The sequence below is a fragment of the Globicephala melas genome, chromosome 3, assembly GCF_963455315.2.
Source record: "Globicephala melas chromosome 3, mGloMel1.2, whole genome shotgun sequence".
Taxonomy (NCBI): Eukaryota; Metazoa; Chordata; class Mammalia; order Artiodactyla; family Delphinidae; genus Globicephala; species Globicephala melas.
The window spans coordinates 132,658,344-132,681,463 of NC_083316.1; the positions used below are offsets into that span (position 1 = coordinate 132,658,344).

General features: G+C 48.2%; 1 protein-coding gene across 3 annotated transcripts in view; it reads right to left on the reverse strand.

The window, feature by feature from the left end:
* Positions 1-23,120, reverse strand: part of ADAM19 (ADAM metallopeptidase domain 19) — an 88,929-nt gene that overhangs the window by 27,055 nt on the left and 38,754 nt on the right. For 2 of the 3 annotated variants that reach the window (XM_030834245.2, XM_030834244.2), the window contains exons 5-11: positions 22,662-22,738; positions 13,486-13,678; positions 12,746-12,811; positions 7,734-7,805; positions 4,214-4,380; positions 1,977-2,061; positions 1,151-1,290 (exon numbers count right to left, since the gene is read on the reverse strand). In XM_030834245.2, coding sequence (XP_030690105.1) covers positions 1,151-1,290; positions 1,977-2,061; positions 4,214-4,380; positions 7,734-7,805; positions 12,746-12,811; positions 13,486-13,678; positions 22,662-22,738 — 800 coding nt within the window. The remainder of the gene's footprint in view (positions 1-1,150; positions 1,291-1,976; positions 2,062-4,213; positions 4,381-7,733; positions 7,806-12,745; positions 12,812-13,485; positions 13,679-22,661; positions 22,739-23,120) is intronic. The other variant, XM_060296547.1, reaches the window with a different exon arrangement.

The following is a 23,120-nucleotide window of genomic DNA, read 5'->3' on the forward strand; positions in this document are numbered from 1 at the left end:
ATGTCAACATCATCCTTTGTGTGTCACTTTCTCTGAGAAGTGAGGAGAAAGCAATGGACACTGGAGCTCCAAGAAAGCTGCATCTCCTATCTATCTATCTATCTATCTATCTATCTATCTATCTATCTACCTATCTATCTATCTAATCTACTTATGTATTTAGGCTGCGTTGGATCTTCACTGCTGTGTGCAGGCTTTCTCTAGTTGCGGCAAGCGGGGGCTACTCTTCGTAGCAGTACGCAGGCTTCTCACTGCGGTGGCTTCTCTTGTTGCAGAGCACAGGCTCTAGGCGCACGGGCTTCAGTAGTTGTGGCGCACGGACTTAGTTGCTCCGTGGCATGTGGGATCTTCCCGGACCAGGGCTCAAACCCGTGTCCCCCGCATTGGCAGACGGATTCTTAACCACTGCGCCACCAGGGAAGCCCCTGCATCTCCTCTTGGAGACACACCATTCCCTAAGAAGCATAAGCAGACCCTAATGGTTTGGGGTGGGAGGAACACAAGCTCCCACCATGGTGCCTTCTGAAGAGTGACTAGGGTCCCAGAAGAACCCAGTGTTCTTCTGTCTGAGTCCAGGCACTGACTTTTAAGCAACTCCAGAAGTCTCTTCAAAGGCTCTGGTTTAAAGACCCCTCACAGCTACAGGGAGATGGAGCTGCCTTGTCCTTATTCCTTGTGGTAAACACAGCCTGTAAATTCCGAGGAGTCACTGGGGGGGTGTGGATGCTCCCCTTCCCTTTCCTTGTTCTGGAGGCCACCTCAGCACGTTCAATCTGGCCCGAGGCATAACAGCACTGATCACACTTCGTTCACATGGAGGGATTAAGGACTGTGGCTGTTATAAATGGGTTCTCAGCAAAAATTCATGAAGTGGAAAAGATACACGTGGTTATGCCAATTTTATAGCTAAAGAACCCCAAGACAGAAACTAAGTATATCTAAGGTTACACCACACCTGCTAGAAACCTGTGCTCCTTCCACACGATTGTTTTCTTGGTCTTCTTCCAATGCTTTTGTTGTCAAAACCCCCTTTTTCTTCAATGCCCCCGTTAGTATAACAGAGGCTCCCTGGGCCGGGAGCAACACGGGGGCCATGCTGGCCTCTCGTGCTCTGCCGTCCTCCCCGTCCTCACCTTCCTGCTTGACTCACCCGGTGGCGGCTGCCATGATGCACCCACCATCCGCCGCGCTGGCGGAGCAGCAATCCGCAGAATCATGGCTCATGCCGAAGTTGTGGCCCATCTCGTGGGCCATCGTGGCAGCCACGCCAATGGCATTCTCAGAGTGGTCCTGCTCAGGGAGACAGTTCAGGTCAAGGACATCTCCCCACTACAGCCCTGCCTCTCCTTTAGCCAAGCCTCACAGTCCTCCACTGATTGTACAATTGCTGTGCGTACAGGCTCGGTGACTAAAGCCCGTGCTCTTAACTACCCTGCTGCATCTGTCAATAAATACAGGTGGATGGAGGGGTGGACAAATAAATGGACAGCAGCCTCCTTGCTGTCTACTTCACAGGTCAGACATGAGTAGTCCAAACACTCCCACAAAGTCAGAGAGCACTTCAAAAGAGGGCAATAATTTCCTGTGACTCTGAGACAGGCTCTTGCTCCATAAAGATATACAGAACAACACGAGACTTCAGATAAAAAAAAAAACATTTCATCTCTGTATCTTACAATTTCTCAACCCCTGATCTGGAACATATAAGACATCTAGTGATGTATGATTAACGTAATTGCTTCAAGGTGTCTCCTGAGCTTGAAAATTGGGAATAAATTACAATAAATGAAAATTCATCCCTGAGTACCTCCACCTCTTAGAACGTAATGCCTTCATTTTAAACAACGGCCCTTCTTTATGTTCAATCTCTTTTTTCCCGCAACAATTAATACAAAATTATTCTTTATAAGATGACCTCCTGTCTTGTGGGGCAGTCCTCCGCCTTCTGCAGCATCAATATATTGGCTGAGACTCACCATGTTGACCCCTCCAGACTGGTACACAGAGCACATGGCCATGAGGGGGGCCAGGCCGATGGTGGTGCCGTGGAAAGACATGCCCCTGCAGAGGGAAGGAGAGAGGGTGACTGGAGTGGGGACCGAGAGGGCTGTTTCCATGTGCCCAGGAGTGGGTGGCCATCACGGCATTCCCTGGCTCTGCTGACATTCCCAGATCATTCCCAAGGGGACAGATCCCACTACTCTAGGCCAGCTGGACAACTTCCAGGTCACCACCCCTCTCACTTCCTCTCACCTACTCTCTCACTGCTCCAGAGAAACAGAAGAGAGAGCAAAAGTTCACTTCTTCCCACAATATGCCCGTAGCCCCATTCCCTGGAAGGAAATGGGCAGGGCTTGCAAAGCTGCATCCCATTCCTGCTGCAGAGGAAAAGGTCAGAGGGTGGGGATGAGGGAAGGGTGGCACAGGTTCTGAGGCTGAAGTGAATCATGCCCACTTCCGCCAGCTGCCAGGGTGCCCTGCCATATCCCTGGCTCTGTGGTATGTGTATGGGGAGGGGGGGTCAGGGCAGCAGCTGTGGGGGCTGATGCTTCATTCCTGCATCACTCTGGGGCCAAGGAAACAGATGTGTCCCATCAGGAGCCTCACAAAGTGCAGCTGGGTGCAAGGATGAACTGTTTCTGCCTTTGTTTTGCAACTGTGCTCTTAACCTGCCAACAGCCAGCTACATTCCCCCAGTTTAATACACGCTTTTCTCAGCTGTACGCATCCAGGGCAGGGGCAAGGGAATGACTAAAATACCAGTGTTTTCGTGCATACCACAAACATGAAATTTATTTAAAGCATCTACATAGACGTTCATTACATCATGCTTTTGTATCTCTGTGTTTGTCTTCTTACTTAGACCATGATATCTTAGAGAGTCAAGGCTATCTCATGTATTTTGGGGTCATTAGAACTTAGCAAAGAATCAGACACGTAGTGGGTGCTTAATACATGCTTGTTGAATTCAAGGCACACTTATCTTCAGAGAAACACTCTGCAAAAAAAATACATGCAGGGCTTCCCTGGTGGCGCAGTGGTTGAGAGTCTGCCTGCCGATGCAGGGGACACGGGTTCGTGCCCTGGTCCGGGAGGATCCCACGTTGCTGCGGAGCAGCTGGGCCCGTGAGCCACGGCCGCTGAGCCTGCGCGCCGGGAGAGGCCACAACGGTGAAGGGCCCGTGTACCGCAAAAACAAAACAAACAAACAAACAAAAAAAACATGCAAAGCTCTATGACGCCCTACTGGTTATCTGATAAACTCACACAGGGCTCCGAGGAAGTCCTACTGGAAATTGGATTCAAGGTCTTGCCCAAAGCAGAACTCCAGGCTTTCAAAGATCAGGCCAAAGTTTTGGTAACCAAAGACTCTTCCTAGGTAAATGTGCTATCATGAAGGAAGCACTTGGGTTTGTGGTACGGCTATTTCCCCGGTCTCTTTTAAAGAGTAAACAAAGGTTTAAATGATTGTTGTTTCAGAGATATTTAGGAAACAGGAAAAAGAAATTGGTTTTATTATGTATGTGCCTTTTGTTGTAACTTCCTGAGAATACCTTTGGAAGTCAACACTAATAAATACTAGATAATCACCACGGGGGACTCTCACGGGCCACCGCGACCCCCATCAGTTTCTGCTCTTTTCTCTCTGGGGATTGAACAAACTCCAACACATCCGCCCTCTCCCCCCGCGTCTCCCTCCCCCCAAACACACTATTCCTGCACCACCTGCCACTTGACTGTCTCGCAGTCGACCCTGAGCCCCTGGGAATGACGTGAACGACAAGCAGAGGAGGCCCCTCTCCTGTGCCTGCTTTGGGCGATTAACACCTGTTCTAGAACAAAGCGCCACAAAGATCAAGGTGAGCCCCTTAGAAAGTCTATTTCAAAGCAGCCATGACCAACAGTCACTCACTTCCCAAATACACACCCAACTGTTTCAGAGACTCAACTAAATATGTCTAAGGCTAATTGTCTTATTTGGGCTGTAAACACTTCTTGGGATTGCTATGACTCAGGCTTTTTAATATTTTCCTGCATATACTGGGTACGGAGCACACGCCTGAGGAACACTTCGTTACCTGGACTGGAGAGTAAGGATGGCTTAGTCCTGCCAACCTTCAGCACTGGGGAGAAAAGGGCAAACAGCACACGCACTGCAGGCAGGGGCTTTGCAGCCAAGGCCAAGGCAACACATACGGAAAAGGCTATTTACGTGATTAACTGTGCATTGTCATGGTTCTTCCAGGCGAGCAGCTTGCGCCTCCAGCTAAGAAAGGACCAGAGGGTAGAGTACGGGTTCTCCGAAACTTCACACATATTTCCATGAGTCCACACTTCCAAGCCCACGAGGGCAATCCGGATATTCAAGGATCGGTAAAACTGAAAACACACAGAGAAGAGAGTCACAGCATCATCTGTCAACACCACTTGAGGTTATGAGCCCCTTCCTAGCCCAAGCGCTCAGAGCACAGATTCCAGATTTCCCTTCTATACATGCCTCCAAGGGGAAGAGGGAACACGTGTTGCTCTTCACCTTCTCAGAAGGGGGACATCCTGAGACAGGCACGACATCCTAAGAGAGGCTCTGTCCCTGGTGGCAGAGCTGGCGTGACTTAGCTTAGAGCAATGAAGACTGAAATAGGACACAGAGTTGTTTTCAGACATGCACGGGGTTCTCATGTGGAGAAAGGATCAGCATTTTTGCACATAAGTCTAAAGCGGGGCTCAGTCTATAGGTAAAAAAGACAGGAAGACATTTCATTTCAAACAGGAAAAAAGCTTTCAAAGTGAGCTAAGCCACACTGTCATCTATAATAAGGACCTTTGGCCCAGGTGTCTGGTACAATTATCCCTCCCAATTCCTTTACGGCCCTTATCATTTTTATACATGTCTAAAAAGTTCTCTTGTATATGCATTTTCAAAACAACTTTATTGAGGTATAATTTACATATCACAGAATCCACCCATTTTAGGTGTACAGCTCAATATTTTTTAGTAAACTTACCAAGTTGTAAAGTGATCACCATAATCCAATGTTAGACTATTTTCATCACACCAAGATCCCTTATGTCCACTTACCATCATTGCCCATTTTCACCCCCAGACCTGGGCAATCACTAATCCACTTTCTGTCTCCACAGATTTGCCTTTTCCAGACATATTCTATAAATGAAATTATACAATATGTAGTCTTTTGTTATTTCTTTCATTTAGCATGTTTCTGAGATTCATCCATCTTGTAGCCTGTATCAGGCTGCCATTCCTTTTTATTGCTGACTAGTAGTCCATTGTGCGGATATATTAATGGATTTATTGGAAGACGTCTCCGACTCATTTTGGAAGTAAATGGGTGTAAATGAAATACAGGTAGATAGATGTGCTTACTTTGAAAATGTCCTTCCCCATCACTGGGGGTTTTTGGGTTTTGTGAAGGATGCCATAAGCAGGTTGCAAGCTTTAGGTTGCAAAGGTCCCAGATAATCTTCAGGATTTTGTCCAACCCAGAGATCCTGAAATTCTATACACGAGCCTTGATCCTTGGGCTCCTTAAGGCTAGAGCTACGCCTAACTTTCATGACACAGTATATTTCCTCTCACACACACATAGCAAGCAAGAAGAGGGTTTTCCTTAAAGCGAAGTACTGGAAGGCGTAGGTACAAGGAATTCTTTGACTGGCCTATCCTAGAGAATACTGAGACAGCAACTTAAAAAAAAAAAATTTGCAGGTAAACCTAGGTCATGTGAGCAGGAGATGCCATCTTAATCCGAAAGTGGCAGGTACTGCCCCAAGGTAATTATAACAATCATAGCACCAATGCTTATCAAGTGCTTTCTATGTATTAAGCACTGAGGCCTAGAGAAGTTCAGTAACTTGCTAAAGTCTCAGCAGGAAGCTGGCAGAGCCAGGGTTAAGGCCCGGATTACTAGACCTCAGAGTCTAATCATGACGACACTACACTGCTGAAGTGCTACCATATTTACACATCCAGAGAATCAACTTGCCCCCAAGAAACTGTGATGTAAATGGGCTCCAGATTCAGCAGAGTATCAGTTGATTTCAATGGAAATTTTGATTTTCCTGTTTTATGCTAGGTCAATCATTACAGAAAATAAAGGGTTTGGATTTCAAGTTGAACTTGCTTCACTAGGGAGCTTTTTGAGGACTTAAACTTGGCTTTTTTCACAGTTAAGGAAAAACATTTTTGATTGGGTTCATGATTCAGCTGATTAGTGCAGTGCATTCCAGTTTTAGTTCCATAATAGTTCAGTTCAAGTAGGTGGGTCAGCAAGCCTCAGAGAAGTGAGTTTGCCTTCCCTAACCCCAGCCGGGAGTGACTAACCTCAGCTGCAGATGAGATAACCGAGACTGCTTCACAGAGCAGACCAGCTGGCAAGGCTGGGGGCCTTCCAGCAAGGATGTGGTTTGCTAACGCCTCTCTTCTCCTTCCACTTTTCACCAGCACCACTGGTTCGATCACCCAGACCAGCTGCAGAATCTACATAGCGGAGACCCAGCCAAGTCTCCCACCTGCAGCATCTCCAGAACAATAGATGTCACATGGGGGATAACATGGTCTACCCCCAGGGAAACAAGCTTTTCTTGTTTTCCCAGATGCTGAGTGTTTGGGTTGTGGGATCATTTAGATGTTATTGCTGAGTGAACTGAAGGCTAGAGAGAGGACTGGACTGTGTCCCTGGAGTCCTTCCTTCCAGGAAATGCCAGTGTTTGACTTTCACCAGGCACCAAACACTGACCAGCGTTTCCAGAGTCATCTATGGCAAAAACACAGGGCATAGACCTGCCCATCCAATGACTTCAGTACACTACCAAATTTGCTTGTAAATCCCTAAAAATATTTGTTCTCTTCCTTATCCTCTAATATTTTTTAAAAAAATATATATATATATTCCCCCTTGAGACCTGGGATCCAGGAATCCCTAGCAGGCCCAGAGTTAAGGTTCAGAAGTTTTGTGAGTGCCCTGAAACTGTACAATAAATGTGATCAGATTCTCAGAGACCTGTGATCCCAAACATTAAAATCTACTTTTTAAAACTATTTACCACTCGCCTATCAAGAGGCCACTGTCATTCTAGGTTACCTCTTCTGCATTTTGCACTCTTTCATATAAACAAAGTATTTCCAAGTCCCAGACCAGCCTATTCTAGTAAAATTCAAGAATCTGGGTATTTCCTAAGAGCTTGTTTAAAAGAGCCTGACCTAGGAAAGTTAACCAACTGCATGGCTTTTCTAAGAGACAAAACCAAATGATTTTAGAACTGTTTTACAGACGGAGATTATACAGATTGACCCCAAACCACTCACTCCTCAACTTTTAAGGCAGGGGAAGGGGGTCAGAGGACAGCACTCTGGGTCCTCGCCCCTGCTTCAGCTTAGAGGAGCCTGTTGTCATCGGACTTCTATATTAGACATTGGAAAAAGGATTCCATCAGAAAAACAAAAACAATCCAAAGCTCTTGATTTAAATCAACCCCTCATTTTGTAAATTAAAAAACAAAACAAAACAGCAACCCAAACAAGACAAGTTACTTGGCTAGGTCCATGCAGTTGACGGTCTTGTCGTGACCACTGAGCTTCGGCTGCATCGCTACTGCCTCCCAGAAGCTGGTGGGGCGGCCAGTCGAGCAAGAGGCAAGTCAGGTGTGATCTCCTGTCCTGCAGCTCCTCTAAGGTGCTGGCACCTTTCCCACAAGGACACACCTGGTCTCACCTTATCAACGTAATTGGCGATCTCCATGAGCTTGTGTTTGGTGGCGTCCTGGTCTCGTCGATTCTTCTGAAACTAAATGGGGCAAGCAGAACTAGGTGAGACCCCAGAACCCTTCCCAGGACCCCTCGTGTGCCCCATTACTGGTCTTTGAATTCCTTTTCATTTTCTTCCGTCTTCTGTGACGACTATCTCCCTGACACATAGTGTCAGCTTGGGAGGGCAGAACGTGGGTCACATCCATCTTGGTACCTCCAACTACTAGCTCAGTTCCAGGCACACGGTAGGCATGTTAACAGTTGTGCAGTGAACTGAATTGTCTTCCTCCAGCCTGTGAAGTCAACCTTGTTCTCCTGTCCTCCTAATTACAAGGCCTCCTGCAAACTTCCACTGGGGCTTAGAAGAGGGACCAATCCAATCCTTGCCTCGGTCATCACCCCAGCATGGAGCCGCCATCACAGGGATCTCACAAGGCCTCCGTGCACGTGATCAGTCAACATGGTCAAATTGTTGCTGAACAACTGCAGTGTGCAAGGCACTGCACTTGGTGCTGGGTAGGATACAAAGTGTGTGGTCCTGGTCCTAGCCTTGAAGGAGCTTCAGTTAAAACACAGAGCGGACCAGAAATAACAACAATGCAGATACTATATTTAAGGAGTATGAAATAGAAACGGGCTGAGAAAACCTGCACAGAAATAACTGCAACAGGAGGCTGTGTGAATGACACAAAATGAGTGCTGGCGATGAGGATCATAAAACCTTGGGAAATAGGCTTTATCTAGGCACGCTACTCAGATCAACTAGCAATGCCTTCCACAGTGAGAAGAATTCTAAGACTGCAAGGGGCTCGGCAGCAAAAAGTGCTGTGCTCCATCAGAAATATCTGCCGTGGGCAGCAGGAGGGGCACATTTCTGTAGGTAGCCTCACTTAATCACGCCTGCTTCAAAAGGGTAGATCACGGGCTTCCCTGGTGGCGCAGTGGTTGAGAGTCCGCCTGCTGATGAAGGGGACACGGGGTCGTGCCCCGGTCCGGGAGGATCCCACGTGCCGCGGAGCAGCTGGGCCCGTGAGCCATGGCCGCTGAGCCTGCGCGTCCGGAGCCTGTGCTCCGCAACGGAAGAGGCCACAACAGTGAGAGGCCCGCGTACCGCAAAAAAAAAAAAAAAGGGTAGATCACTTTCAGCTGCAATGATGAAGGAAAGCTTCACAGCATAAACATAAAACTTGCTACAACTGAAACCTAAATTTGAAAATGATGGGTACGTCCTATATGCTGCCATTGTTACACAGAACCTGGGTACCTAACTGATTTACCTTGTGTACACACGATATATGTTACTTCAGTCCAAACCTTCACGTCCTTCCTCCACTGCATCCCACAAGAATATACAAGAAAGAAATGAAAAGAACAGCCAAATAAAACACCCTGGGATATTTGTCCAGATGGGGGTGTGTCTCAGCCACGATAGGGGGAGAAACGCACCGTTTCCTATTCTCCCACTGCTTCTGGACCTTCCTGGGCCTCCTGGGAACCGTGACTCATCAGAACTGCAATCGTCTCACTTTCACCATTGCTTTCTACGGAGTTAAATTCATTGTAAGATCCTGGGACTTAGACCTTTCCAAGGTGTTAATCCTGAAGTTTCTCTTTACTCAGTCATCCCATTTCTAAACTCGTCTCACAGGCACAGAAAGTGCTGCAGCATTTAGGGCGTATTTATTAGAACATCAGAGTCAGACTTCATTGTCTTTCAGATATATTAATCCTATCTTCAAACAGCTGCCCGATAATACCACCATAGTTTTTTTTTTTTTTTTGCGGTACGCGGGCCTCTCACTGTTGTGGCCTCTCCGGCTGCGGAGCACAGGCTCCGGACGCGCAGGCTCAGCGGCCATGGCCCACGGGACCAGTCGCTCCGCGGCACGTGGGATCCTCCCGGACCAGGGCACGAACCCGTGTGCCCTGCATCGGCAGGCAGACACTCAACCACTGCGCCACCAGGGAAACCCACCACCATAGTTTTAAGGAATGTACCATGCTATCCTGAAGAGCCTCAGGCAAGAGTCAGCAAACTTTCTGCAAATGGCCAGACGGTAAATATTTTAGGCTTTGCAGCCATAAAGTCTCTACCACAACTACTCAACTCTGCCATTGTAGCTCAAAAGCAGCCACGGACAACACATGCAGCGGTAGGCATGGATACGTTCCAGTAAAACTTTATTTATAAAAACCCGGAGTGGGCTGGATTTGACCATGGGCTATAGTTTACAGACCTCTGATGTAAAGAAAAGAGCATCTCCCACTTACACTTTCTGGGCTGACACAGGCCTTAAAACACGGTGCATCACCTGGTCTTTCCCAGCTGCCCCACATTCTGTCTGTATCTTGAAAAGTCCTTGGCATACCTGTTCTCACAGCTGCCCTGTCTCCTCCTCCAAATCCCATCTTGCTCTTCCCCCACCTGGATCTCCCATTTCACCTAAGGAATGAATAAACTGAGAACCACCCCCAGGTGCTCCCACCTAGGCCCAGGGAGCTGCATGGTCATTTTTATTGCTGAAAACCCTCTCTCCAGGCAGCAACCCCATCCACGTCTCTGCTCCCTGTGCTGAGTCCAGAAATCAGAGGCGAAGCCTGGCCTGTCTCAACACCAGGTTATAAATCACAGATAAGGCGCCCTCCTCTTCCCTGTCTGCCGTCCTCTCAGATTAATTAATTGTCAGGCATACATTTCTGCCCGCGGAGGATGAGAGGCCGCTTGGAGAGGGAGTGGGGGAGGAGGTGGTGAGGGGGGCAGGGATCTGTGAGCCTGTGAGCCCGGCCTGGCCTATTACTTCCCCACCCACCCCTGCCCAGGACCTGAGTAGTGAGCACATTCCCCATCCACCATCCACTGAGCTGCATGAATCATGGCCTGTGGGCAGCACCTATGGGGCGCTGCTGGAGACCCTCCCTCTAGAACAGGAAGACGGCTCTATGCACAGCACAGTTCTGGAGGCACCTTGGGCGCACACTTTTCCTTCTGGGGGTTTGCTGTGACCCTGGAGGTCAGGAGACTGAAGATGTCCGATCCTCACCCCACCCCCGCTTCTCCAGCTTTCAGGCTCACACCCAGTGGGTTTTAAATCCCCACACCAGGAGTCCTCTGGTCAGAGTGCAAGGCCGAGGGGGAGCATCACCCCACCTTTCCATTAGAGCAGCTGTGTTTCTATATGCTTAACTATCGGGGTCCCAGGAGCTTTCATCTGAACAAAGGATTCTGCAGCACACACAAAAAAAGGTTCGAGACCACTGTATTAGAGGATCTCAAGATGTCCCAGAGCCGGGGAAGCTCAGCTCTCTTCCAGCAACCCGCCCACTATGGCAGTTCTGTTAGGCAGGGGCCAGCGCCATTAGCATCCCCCATGACTGCGCAGCTGCGGCTTTTAAATCACTTAGGATTTTGCTCCCCACACCACTCCCCCATCCTACACACACACCAGTCTTTGGAAAGGAAAACAAAAGGAAAAAAAAAAAAGAAAGAAAGAAAGGCTGCTGGAAAAACCAATACCGACACCAATTAAAAAGCAAAACTCCTCTCAAAGCAGAACAAGATGTTTCCTCGGGGCTTCCCTGGTGGCGCAGTGGTTAAGAATCCGCCTGCCAATGCAGGGCACACGGGTTCGAGCCCTGGTCCGGGAAGAACCCACATGCCACGGAGCAACTAAGCCCGTGTGCCACAATGACTGAGCCTGTGCTCTAGAGCCCACTAACCACAACTACTGAGCCTGCATGCCACAACTACTGAAGCCTGCACTCTAGGGCCCACAAGCCACAACTACTGAGCCCGTGCACCACAACTACTGAAGCCTGCACTCTAGAGCCCACAGGCCACAACTACTGAGCCCACGCCACAACTACTGAAGCCTGCACTCTAGAGCCCGTGCTCTGCAACAAGAGAAGCCACTGCAGTGAGAAGCCCGCGCACCACAACGAAGAGTAGCCACCACTCATGGCAACTAGAGAAAGCCCACACGCAGCAACGAAGACCCAACGCAGCCAAAAATAAATAAATAAAATTGAAATATATATATATATATATATATATATATATATATATATAAAAAGATGTTTCCTCGGCCTGGGAAAGCCCTTCACCTCCGCGTCTCTGCGCAGTTAACGACTCCGTGTCCTTTCAGACACTCAAGGGCCACCTCCTCCTGCCACTAACACTGGAAGGCAGCTCTTCCAGCGCGAAGTCTAGTATTCTTCCCCCTTCCCTGCACTGCCTCCAGGATCTGTGCTGTGGGATTGCTCCTCTGGGGGAGCCGCTCACTAACCCATTTGGATGGTATGTGACAGATGGGAACTGTGATGAGTTCTGTCAGAAAGGGAGCCCCAGGCGAGGTGCAGTGTGAGAACGTGGGGAGTGCTCAGCTCATCTGACCTTCCATGCCCAGAAGATATGTCAGTTCTGTGGTTGAGCCACTACATAAAGTGAGAATGAGGTAAAATACGGCTAATTTAGGCAAATATGGGCCGTAGGGCCTGAATCCATTCTTTAGGAGTCAGCTTCAACACCACTGCCTTGGGAAGCTTTTCCCAATTCATTATCTGCACTCTAATCCTCTACAATGAACCATCCTATAGCAGTCATCACACTTGGAACTGGAGAGTTTTTGTGCTGCTACTGTAAACCCTGTGATGTGAGGGGCAGGTCTATCTCTATTCTCCCAAAGAATAAGCACCAAAACCTAAGGGTCTTCAGACCCAGTCTAAGAAATGTTAACCCAAATAACATCCTTTATCCTGATGTTCTGATTAATGCACTGAGCTGGAAGAGACTTCTCCTTGTTTTTTTCCCAACTATGTTTAAAATAGCAAAAAGAGCCCTTGGTCAGATTTAAGGTCAAAATCACATGACAAACCGGAAAAAGAGGAATGCTTTAGTATTTCCCCAAAGCAGTTTGAAGGCTGGAATGGAAGCTATCAAGAGAGCAATTTTTCTGCTAAAACCCATTGCCTCCCCCTTACCTCTTCATAATCAGCCACAAGGTAAAGCTCCACATACTTCATGGAGTGTAAATCTTCCCTTTTCATCTAAGAAAGAGACATAAGCAGATCAGAGCTATAGAAATGGTGGACTTGACCTCATTTCAAAAAACTGCTCAGAAATGGTGCAGTTAATAAGCAGCGGCCCTCCTTCCTAAATTTGTACCTGGGATCTAGAGACAACCCCAGCTATGGTCGCTTCATCATCACCCTCACTACACCTTCCGCCCGCCATCTTGGTTATCGTGGGAGGCTGCTCTGGGACAGTGGGTCCAGTCCTTTAGTCTCCAGAAATAACGAGCTGGCTGCCTAGTGCAGACAGAACAGAGGCTGACATACCGTGAGGGAACATGCTGACAGTCAAGTTCCCAAAAGACATTTAAACCACATACCTCTATTTTCGGTATAAATAAATACAAGCATTTTGTGCACATGGTTAAGTGGCTATTCCAAAAAGGGAGGCGTATATTTTTTTCTCACATTTTAAAGTTTCTGAAGTCAGCACCTTATTTTAAAGGTAGTAATGTTTTCCCCCAAAGCTGTTATTCTGTCGAAAACAAGGGTTTCTCACACTCAACAATGACTTAGACTAAGAGGAAAAAGCTATTTCCTCCTTCTTCGCCATCTCCCTTTAATTTAGAAATACTCCTGGATCCAAGGTAAGGGTCCTCAGAAGGGACAAGCCTATCCCCAGGCTAACTCCTGTGCTAAGAAAAACTCACCCTGCGAGGTCGCTTCTTGGTCTGGTTTGTAAACTGAGGGACCCAGTCCCTGGCGGTGGGCTTGGAGTGCTCGAACCCACAGTTCCTGGGGGGAAGCTTGAGATGTTCGGATCTGTAAATAAGGTGGTAGCCCTCGCTGTCAGGGAGGGGCTCGATGATGTAGCTGAGGTTACTGCTCACCATAATCAGTCCTCTGTTGACGGGAGAAATAGAATCTCTGGTCAAAGATTATGGTCCTGGAAAAGTCCCTTGCTCAGGCCTCAGTTTCCCCCTATAAAAAATTTCACAGTTGGTTTTGATCATTGCTTCTTAATCTTATTATGGGGTCGTGCACTCCTTGGTGAGAATCTGACGCAAACTCAGACTTCCTCTCCAGAGAAATGCACATGTACGTGAGATGTGGTGCACGGTTTCAGGGTACAAAAGCATATCACAGAGAAGCTTGAAGGTTCTAAAAGGGCTGGACCAGGGACAGTTCATACTCATAAAGGATGGCAGGACTAGGATTCCAAAAAGCCTCCCAAACCCAAACATAGCATACAACAGATCACAGGTCAAAACTTGATAGACGGAGAAAAAGACAGTCTGGTGACTGGAGGAAGAATGCTGGCCTGAGGATGAGGAGACCCAAGTTCTAATCTTAGCTCCAACATTAAATTGCCAAATGCTCTTCAACAAACCTCTTCAATCACTCCAAGCCTCAGTTTCCCCAAGTGTAAATGCAAATGATAATTTTCTAACTTCACAGGACTCTTGGGATGATTAAATGGAAAGACAAGTGTCCTTGCTCTTGGAAACCAAAGCTAGAGACATCACTGATGGCATGCCTACCAGCCCCAATTTCCCTGTGTCAGCAAGGCAGCTCTGCGGTGAGGTGACACCCACAACCAAGCATGTGTGACTACTCTTTTCTCTGGGTTACAGATACTAGCCTTGAACTCAGAATAAATATGTGTGTTCATTCATTATATTTTTTCATTCACTGAACCCTTACTCTGTATTAGATGTAATCTAGACATAATCCCTGCCCTTGTGTAATTCACATTCCATTGGAGGACAGACATTCATTCCACAAACACTTCCTGAGCTGCTGCTATGTGCCAGGCATCGTGCTAGTTGCTGAGGACGGACTAGTGAACAGGACAGACAAGATGCCTGCCCTCACGGAGCTTAGAGTCTGAACATGGGAATAAATCACTACAGTATGTTAACAGAAAAGGCAAAAAGCTTTCATCGCCCTTAACACTGATGTTGGATGCTGCGGCCTGGGGTGCTGCATCAATGAGGCTTCTGGGCGCTTTATCTGGACTCGGTGAGAAAGAGTGCACAGCTTATCACCAATCGCTATCACCAATAATCAATGGAAGGGACAGCAGAGGCCCCCGTAGCAGGTATTTGCCATCCTTGACACCGTGAGATGAAAACTAGAGCAAGGGAATGTTATCAGGGCCCTGGGGAAGGAAGGTCCCAGCAATGTACCCCAGGGACCCCACAGCATTTCGTGTGCTCCGAAACCTCAGGCTCTATCCATCCAGAAATTTCAAAAGGTAAAGTGTAGCCAAGTCAGTCTTTGCCACTCCAAACTGGCAGGACCTCTCTTCGGCTGTCTCGGCTTCCATCCCTGCCCCTAACAACTCCGGATCCCCGCCCAGGTTTTGCCCTTTGGGAAGAGCCTGTGATGCTCTCAGGAGAGACAGCGGCAGGCCCTGATCAGCAGCAGTCCTTCCTGGAATCCATCCCTGGTTGACCTCATTCCTGTGCCAGGGAGCCTGACGACTTCCCGGCTACCTCATCCAGGCTGACGCAGCAATCCCAGACCAGCCCCCCAGCGGGACGCCCAATGGGCTGCCTGTGCAGCTGGGGGTGAGAGTGGAACAAACAGCAAGGGTCACATCCGCTCCTGAGTCCGGACGGGAAAGGGCAGAGGGCAGAGCTGCTGTGGGCATCCTGTTCTCAAGCTATCTTCTCATCTTGGCTGACCAAGGCCCCTCCCCGTCACCTCAGTTTCCCCCAATGGCTACAAACACTACAAACCAGCCGATGGCTTTGTGTGCACTGGGTTGTGGCTGTGGAGATAACACCCAGTGGGTGGAAAGTTCCAGTGTAGCTGACCAGGCATCACTTGAATAAGCCTCTAGGCCGAATAGGACAGAGACAACACAGAAGTTTGGTGCACAGTGAACAACAATCATGGTGGTTATAAACTATTGAGTCTTTACTATGGACCAGGCACTGTGCTGAGTATTTTATTATTCACATCAACTTCTATGATCCTTACAAATATTATCCTCATTTTACAAACGAGAAAACTAAGGCTCAGCGAGGTTAATCAACTGACCAAAGTCACACAGGCAGTAAAAACCTAAGTAGTCTGGCTCTAGGTCCCAAGACCTTAACCATGACCTCACACTGCCTCTGTCACCAGAGCCCTGTAGAGTAGCTATAAGTGACAAGAATCAGCAACTCTCCTCTGAGGCGTGATCAGCCATTACCCAACTGGGCTGTCTGAAGTAAGACCCCAGCTGGGAGAGGCAGTCAGTCCACTTCTCATTTTTAGACACCATTTTTTGAGAGTTAACTATATGCCAGGCCCTGTGCTTATAATTGTCATTCTTACATCAATGCTGTAAAGCACCATTATGGGTCCCATTTGATAGATAAGGAAACTGAGCTCCAGAGAGATTAAATAACAAGCTCTCATGGGTATTCTGGGGCCAAAGATTTAAGGTCCGGCAGACTCTGGACCCCATGCCCTTAACTTCTATGCTATCTGCCTCTATCAGTGAGTTCCAAACCTAGGGGTCAGAGATCTTAGGATCACATCTCCCAGATCTATCCATTAGAATATTCTCCAGGGTGTATTAGAAATGGAGATGTCCAGGCCCCACCTAGGAGATGCAGGTTCTGTAGGCCTGAGCAAGTGAACAAGTCCCATAGGAATGTCCTGCACAGCCACACTCAGGAACCTTGACCTGGAGCCCAGCCTCTGGCAGGGCCCTGTCTTTTCACAGAGCTCTAAGCAATTCTGTTCCAGGGAGTGGGCAGATTATAACTGGAGAAACACAAGCTCAGAAGGACATTGAAGGTCCTTCCAGCAATAGGACTCTGCAGCCGCTCCCCTCCCCTGCCCCTGCTGCGGCTGCTGGTAACACGCCTGTGTCACAGTTGCCCCCTTCCCGACTGCCAGGGGATGGAGAACAGGCTGGCGCAAGCCCTAGCGTGTCACAGCGAAGCCCAGCTTTGAAAGTGGGGGGATTTGTGAGAATCTACTTCCCAGGGCCCTTCACTGTCACCAACCCCAAGCCCTGCTAGCTGCCCTCCCCTGAACTCACCAGCCATTTCTCCTTCTAAGTGTCTCAGTTGATCTAATTTGCTAAATGTAAGCACTGGCAGAGCTTAGCGGGGGCTGGGGGTGGGGTGGGGTGCGCGGGAGGGGGACCCATGAGGTTGGGTGGCCAGGACCTCACACGCTATTCATTGTTGAGAGCTTGATACAAATGAAATTGTACAGAGGAACCCTGGCAGGGCAGGCCAGGCAGGCAGCAGGTTTAACCCCTGAATGACTACAAGACTCGCTCAAATGCATCCTTCCAGGAACTAGGCAAGAACTGCTTCTTAGGAATTTGTCCATTCAGAGCTGAACCCAAGGGGACACACCCTACATGCCTCCATCCAGAGCTGCCCTAAGAGGTAATCACTCTGTCACACTTCTTTCCTTCCCCCAAAATCTGCATGCAAGTGAGAAGGAGTTACAGGGAGCTTCAAAGGCAGCACAGAGGTGACGTGGTCACACGGGTGATGTGGTCCCTCTGGGATGGGGTGGCAAGCCACAAGTGGAGAGCATGGGCTCGGGAGTGGGACACACCTGGATTCAAATTCTGGCTCTGCTGTCTGCTAGCTTTGGGCTAAGTTACTCAACAAAGCTTCCCCTCTCACAGGGCTGCTATGACAGTTGACTGAAGTAAGAGGCAATGTTTACTAATAATTAGGGTAATATTTAAAAAGGATAGCTAATAGTCATTGAGCATGTATGATACACAAGGCAGGGTACAAGGCATCTTATTCAGTAGCCATTCAGCACATATGTATTGAGCACGTACCATGTGACAGGAACAGTTCTAGGCACCGGGGATGCAGCGTGATAGGAAAACAAAAAAAAGTCCCTGATCTCAAGGAAGTTGCACTCATCACCTCATGTAAATCCACCAATGATGTCACTATTGTTGCTCCCATTTTACAGGTGAGAAAACTGATGCTAGGGAACTGAAGCAACCTGTCAGGTTTTATACCAGGAACTGCCTGGCCCCAGAATCTACACCTGACAAAACCTGATGCTGCCCTGTGAGCGCTTACTCTATGCTTGACACAGAGGTAGCATTTCTTATCTGTTCTGCAGAACGAAGGCCAGGTATTCAAATGGGAAAGGGCCACGCCTCTCCTTGGCAAGAGGGCAGATAGGCATGGACTGGCTCCTTCTGTCCCAGGCGCCCCACCTCCTGGAAACTCTGCCCACTCTCTCTGCAGCACAGACATTTCTACACTGAAGAGTCCTTTCCATGGTCTTGTCTACCCTGCTTTCTCAGATCAGAGGAACCAAAGCCCAGAGAAGTAGGAACTTGCCCAAGGTCACCTAGTGACCTACTGTTAGAGCTGGGGGCAGATCCCAGGTCTCCTGACATCCAGGCTCCTTACTCATGGGCGGAGCCATGACACGACCCTCAGCCTCCCACCCAGGACTCAGCAGCCCCCTGCACCGTGGGCATCATCTAGAGAGCTGAGCTGGCCAAGGCAAAGACAAGGAGGAAATGAAATGAAACGGGGAGGAAAGCTCAGAGATCACACAGCCGGGAGGTATGGAGCTAGATCTGAAACTCAGGTCGCTTGACTCTAAATTGTGAGCTCCTTCTAAGCCATCACATAACGTTCACACACATCCTCCTGTGCACACTCTTAATTTCATATCCTCTCTCTCCCTCTCTCTCCCACAAAGTCTGAGTCCAGGGACCTGGGGTAAGGTATAACCACAGTGAGTATGGGCCCCAGGGTTTTGAGGACAGATCTGCTATAAGAGTGATGCATCAGGGCTTCCCTGGTGGCACAGTGGTTGAGAGTCCGCCTGCCGATGCAGGGGACACGGGTTCGTGCCCCGGTCCGGGAAGATCCCACATGCCGCGGAGCGGCCGGGCCCGTGAGCCATGGCCGCTGAACCTGCGCGTCCGGAGCCTGTGCTCCGCAACGGGAGAGGCCACAACAGTGAGAGGCCTGCATACCACAAAAAAAAAAAAAAAAAAGAGTGATGCATCAAATAGATGACTACAGGTGATCTACTGTATGTCTTTGAAAGACTTTCTATGTAATTAAACTTGCCAGACATTAGTACTTAAGATACTATACAGCCATTAAAAGAATGAGCTAGATCTATGTGTGCCTATGACATAATGTTAAACTGGAAAAAGAAAAAAACAAATTACAGAATGGTATGTATAACTCTATAACCAATCTCCCTTGGATTAAAAAATCATATATACACATAATTTTGTATTTCAATTATGTATACTCCCCAACAGATTACAGATGGGGAATGAGATGGATTGAAAGGGCAGGACAGGATAAAGAATTTTCACTTCTTTTAGTTTTATGCTCCAGTATTATTTGGATGTTTAGCACACTCATTAGTTACGTAATGATAATCTTCAAGCACTTTCTTTACAAACAAAGTGACCAATCAGGTTTAAAAAATGTTTTTACTGCAATCAATACCTCTCCTGCTGATAGACAGTGAGTTGGACACACATGTGCGCACGCGCACACACACACACACGTACATGCACGCCCAGTGTCTGCCAAATCCCACAGGTTCAGTCAAGGACACCTCAACCCAGTAATGTCTAGATTTCTTCACAACTAATCGTTGCTCCTAAAATTTATACTTTATGTTAATTTGCAAAGCATTTGTGCACACAAGACATCGTATAGGACATTTAGATGAGTCCTTCATAGGAGACAGGCTTGGGGAGTATGGACACTAAACACCCCTAGGAAATGGTGTGCCACATCGTTTCATTGGTGTAGCTTATAAATATCCAGAGCTGCCACTCTATTCTCGAAGGGGTCAGGGGCCTAAACAAGATTACAGAGCATTATATTACATACCCCTGTTCCTTTTTGGAAGGAAGATTTCTAAAAGGATACACAAGAAACTGGTAACAATGGCTGCCTCTGGGGAGGGGGGATTCGGGAAACAGGAAGCGTACTCTTTCATTGTACGCTCTTGTATTATTTGAATGTATTTTTACTATGATCCCGTATTACCTCTTCAATTAAATTAGCCTAAAGAACTGCTTTGGAGAGAAGAGGACGCCCAGCAACAATCTAGAAACTCAGCTGGATTCCTCTGTATTTGTATCATCAGCCAGAAGAGCCCACTTGGTATAAATCCTACCTATTTTCTCCAATCACAAAGAGCATGTTTCCAGGAGAGAAGCACAATCGCTATGGAGATTTTCCATTGCAGCATCGCTTTATGAGCCTTAGTGGGGGGCGACTGGAGTGTTCCGCGTTCCGCGGGTTTGAAGCCTGCTGCTGCTACAGCTGCTCCTACTCCAGAGTCTGAATCGAGCCATCTGCCAGGCGTCTCCAGCTCTTAAATCAGTCGGGCCCACAGACACCCTCGGTTTCTTAAGGTGTGTAGTGAGAAGGCTGGGAAAATAAGGCGGGTGGACCCCATAAAAGGGAAGCGTGCAAAATAGAAACACATGGACGGCTCACCCAGTTCCCCCCTATCAGCACAGCTGTGGGAACGATGTACAAGAGGCCAAGCCAAATTCCCACTGCCCCAGACCAAGAGGACAGAGGAATAGGCAGAGAGAAGCAAGTCACACCCGCATGTTCCCTTTCCTCCTTCTTGGGACAGATGCTGTTCACTTGCAGACTGCAGACGACTGGGCCCGTAAACACCACTGGAAGGCCAGTTGGCTAGGCTCAATCAGGTCACTTGAGCAGGGGATTTGGGGTCTCTGTTATGGCCTCCCAGCCAAAGCTTGTTTCCTGCCTAATCCCCTCCGGCCAGCTCACCATGAAGCCTTACAGATGAGACATGGCTCGATTTATAAACAAACACGTGGGATCGGCAGCATGATGGGCCTCACGTTGGCATGCGAGCCTGGGTGAGTCTTAGCATGGTTTCACTGTTATAAGATGATAATAATCCTGTCTGCATGCTGTGGCGTTAACACAGCACTTAACATTCTCTACCATGCCTATCATCCATGCCCACTTTACAGATGAGAAACTGAGGGCTCAGGAAATTACTTTTATATGCCTGTCTTCCCTCCACCCGTGTAGGACATGGGCATAGAGCAGACACCCACTGTTAATTTGCTGAATGAAAGAAACAATCATTGGCTCAATCGATCAAGAGAGAGGAAGGGTACACAGTGGAAACACCTCCTACTGGCTCATGAGGGCCAACGTGTGCATATCTGCCCAATGCTGCCTTCAGTAACATCATGTTGATAGCTTCGAATTGGTCATGGTGGGAATATTTTTACCAGCATACTGGCAGATGCTACATATCAGTGGTTTTTTTTTCTTTTTGTTTTCATAGAGCTAGGTTATCAACACACTGGGTATAGGTACCACATAGTATAGGCAATTAAAACCCAGGCAATTAGTATAGGCAATTAGAACGCAGGTTTTTCAGATCATCATCTCTTTTCCAAAAGGAGGGGAGGGTGGGAAGAGTCTAAATAAATGATTTTTATTACTCCAACATACATGTATAGATCCTACTATATGCAAAGCACCAGGGTAGGCTGGAGGAGAGAAACAGATATTGAGATAGAATTCACATTCTCAAGGAACACATATTCTCAGGTATAAACTATAACGTGCACACATATCACCTGGGGATCTTGGTAAAAATACAGGTTACAATCCAGTAGGTCTGGGTGGGACCTAAGATACTACAGTTCGAACAAGCTCCCAGGTGATACTGATGGTGCCCCGCTGCGGGCCCCGCCCAGGAAGCACGGGTCTGGGAGGTGACTGAGTGCTTGTATATACTGGCCAGTTCTAAACGTTAGATATCTATTAGCACGTGCAATCCTCACAACACGACAGATATATATTTCCCTTATCCACATTTTACAAAAGAGACCATCAAGGTCCAAGGTCACCCCTCTGGTCAACTGCTACTTGCTCAAAGCCAGGTCGTCTGGCTCAGAGAATGAAGTCACTCTCTTTCCAACACGCCCCCTCGTTGGAACTTTTCAGTTCATTTTCTGTCTTGAAGATTATCCCTGCTTCTCCCTTCTCTTCCTGCTCTTTTCACTAGCTGCCCATTTCCTTTTTTGCCGCCTATAAGCACTTCTACCAGAGAAGAACAAAGGAGAAGTGGGAATAAATGCTCAAATTCATCAATTTCAAGTGTATGAACCATGTCTTCTATTTCCTATATCCTGGTGCTTTGACACTGGGACCTTGCTCCTGCCCCCAGGGTTAGCCAATTCCTACAGATGGTAACTCACCAGTGAGCACAGCATGCCTTTCCAATGGGCTTCTCACTCTCTGGACTGCCCACCTCCCCGGGCCTGTTCACCCCAGGGCCAGGTACCAGACAACTAGGGACAGCCCCATGCCCCAGATCCCACCAAAATTATTCAAACTAGCCAATCCTAAGCCTGCTTACCCTGCCTTTCCTGTTCCTTTCCACAGAAACCACAATAAAGACTCTTGCCCACGTTCCCTCTCCCCTGTCTGCCTCCTGACTGACCCCTGTGCTGCCCTGTGCCCCAGCCCCAGCATGGCGTGCCCCTCCTCCTGGGATCTTGAGTACAATAAAGTGTCTTTTCAACGGCAGTTGTCTCCTGCTCTGTGGGCTTCACCATACCTAAATAATAATAAAACCTCAAGCTCCTCAGGAAAGAGTATGCTCAATCCCCAGTGAATCTGTGGGTTATCTATTATTAACATTATTATTTTTACCGTCACCATCATCAAAGGATTACTTCCCTTGTCCCTCCCAAGCTCAGCCCTTCTCAGAGCTGGCTTGCATACATTCTCAATAGACAGCTTCTCAAAGTCCCTGCCCAAGGCCAGCCCCGCTTAGCTTAAAAAATTCCATTGCTGGGGAGAGTCTCAGGTGCGCCCCACCCAGCACTGTCAGGGCCTCTTACCTCATTCCCCGGCAGGTGCTGAGCGTGACACTGGACTGTTCTGCCTTCCTCACTGTCCCATGGTAAAAGCAGTGATCCTAGCGTGGAGAAAGCGGGTGGTCAGACCACAGGATACTGATAAGCACGGCAATGTTCGCGTCTCGTGAAAGTCAGGGATGATTATATGCCTACCCTAAGCTTACAGTCTGCAAAGAGCTTTCTAAGCCACCGTTTTGTTTGACCCTCGCAATGTTCCTGGGTGGTGGGACAGGGCGGATGCCATCATCCTCACTGAAAAGATGAAGAAGCTAAGGCTCAGAGGAGCAAAGAGATTTGTCGCAGGTCTCACTGCTAGTTGCGGAACCCAGGATTTCAGATCTCTTTTTTTTTTTTCAGAGAAACAGTTTATTTATTTATTTTTGGCTGCGTTGGGTCTTCGTTGCTGCGCGCGGGCTTTCTCTAGTTGTAGCGAGCGAGGGC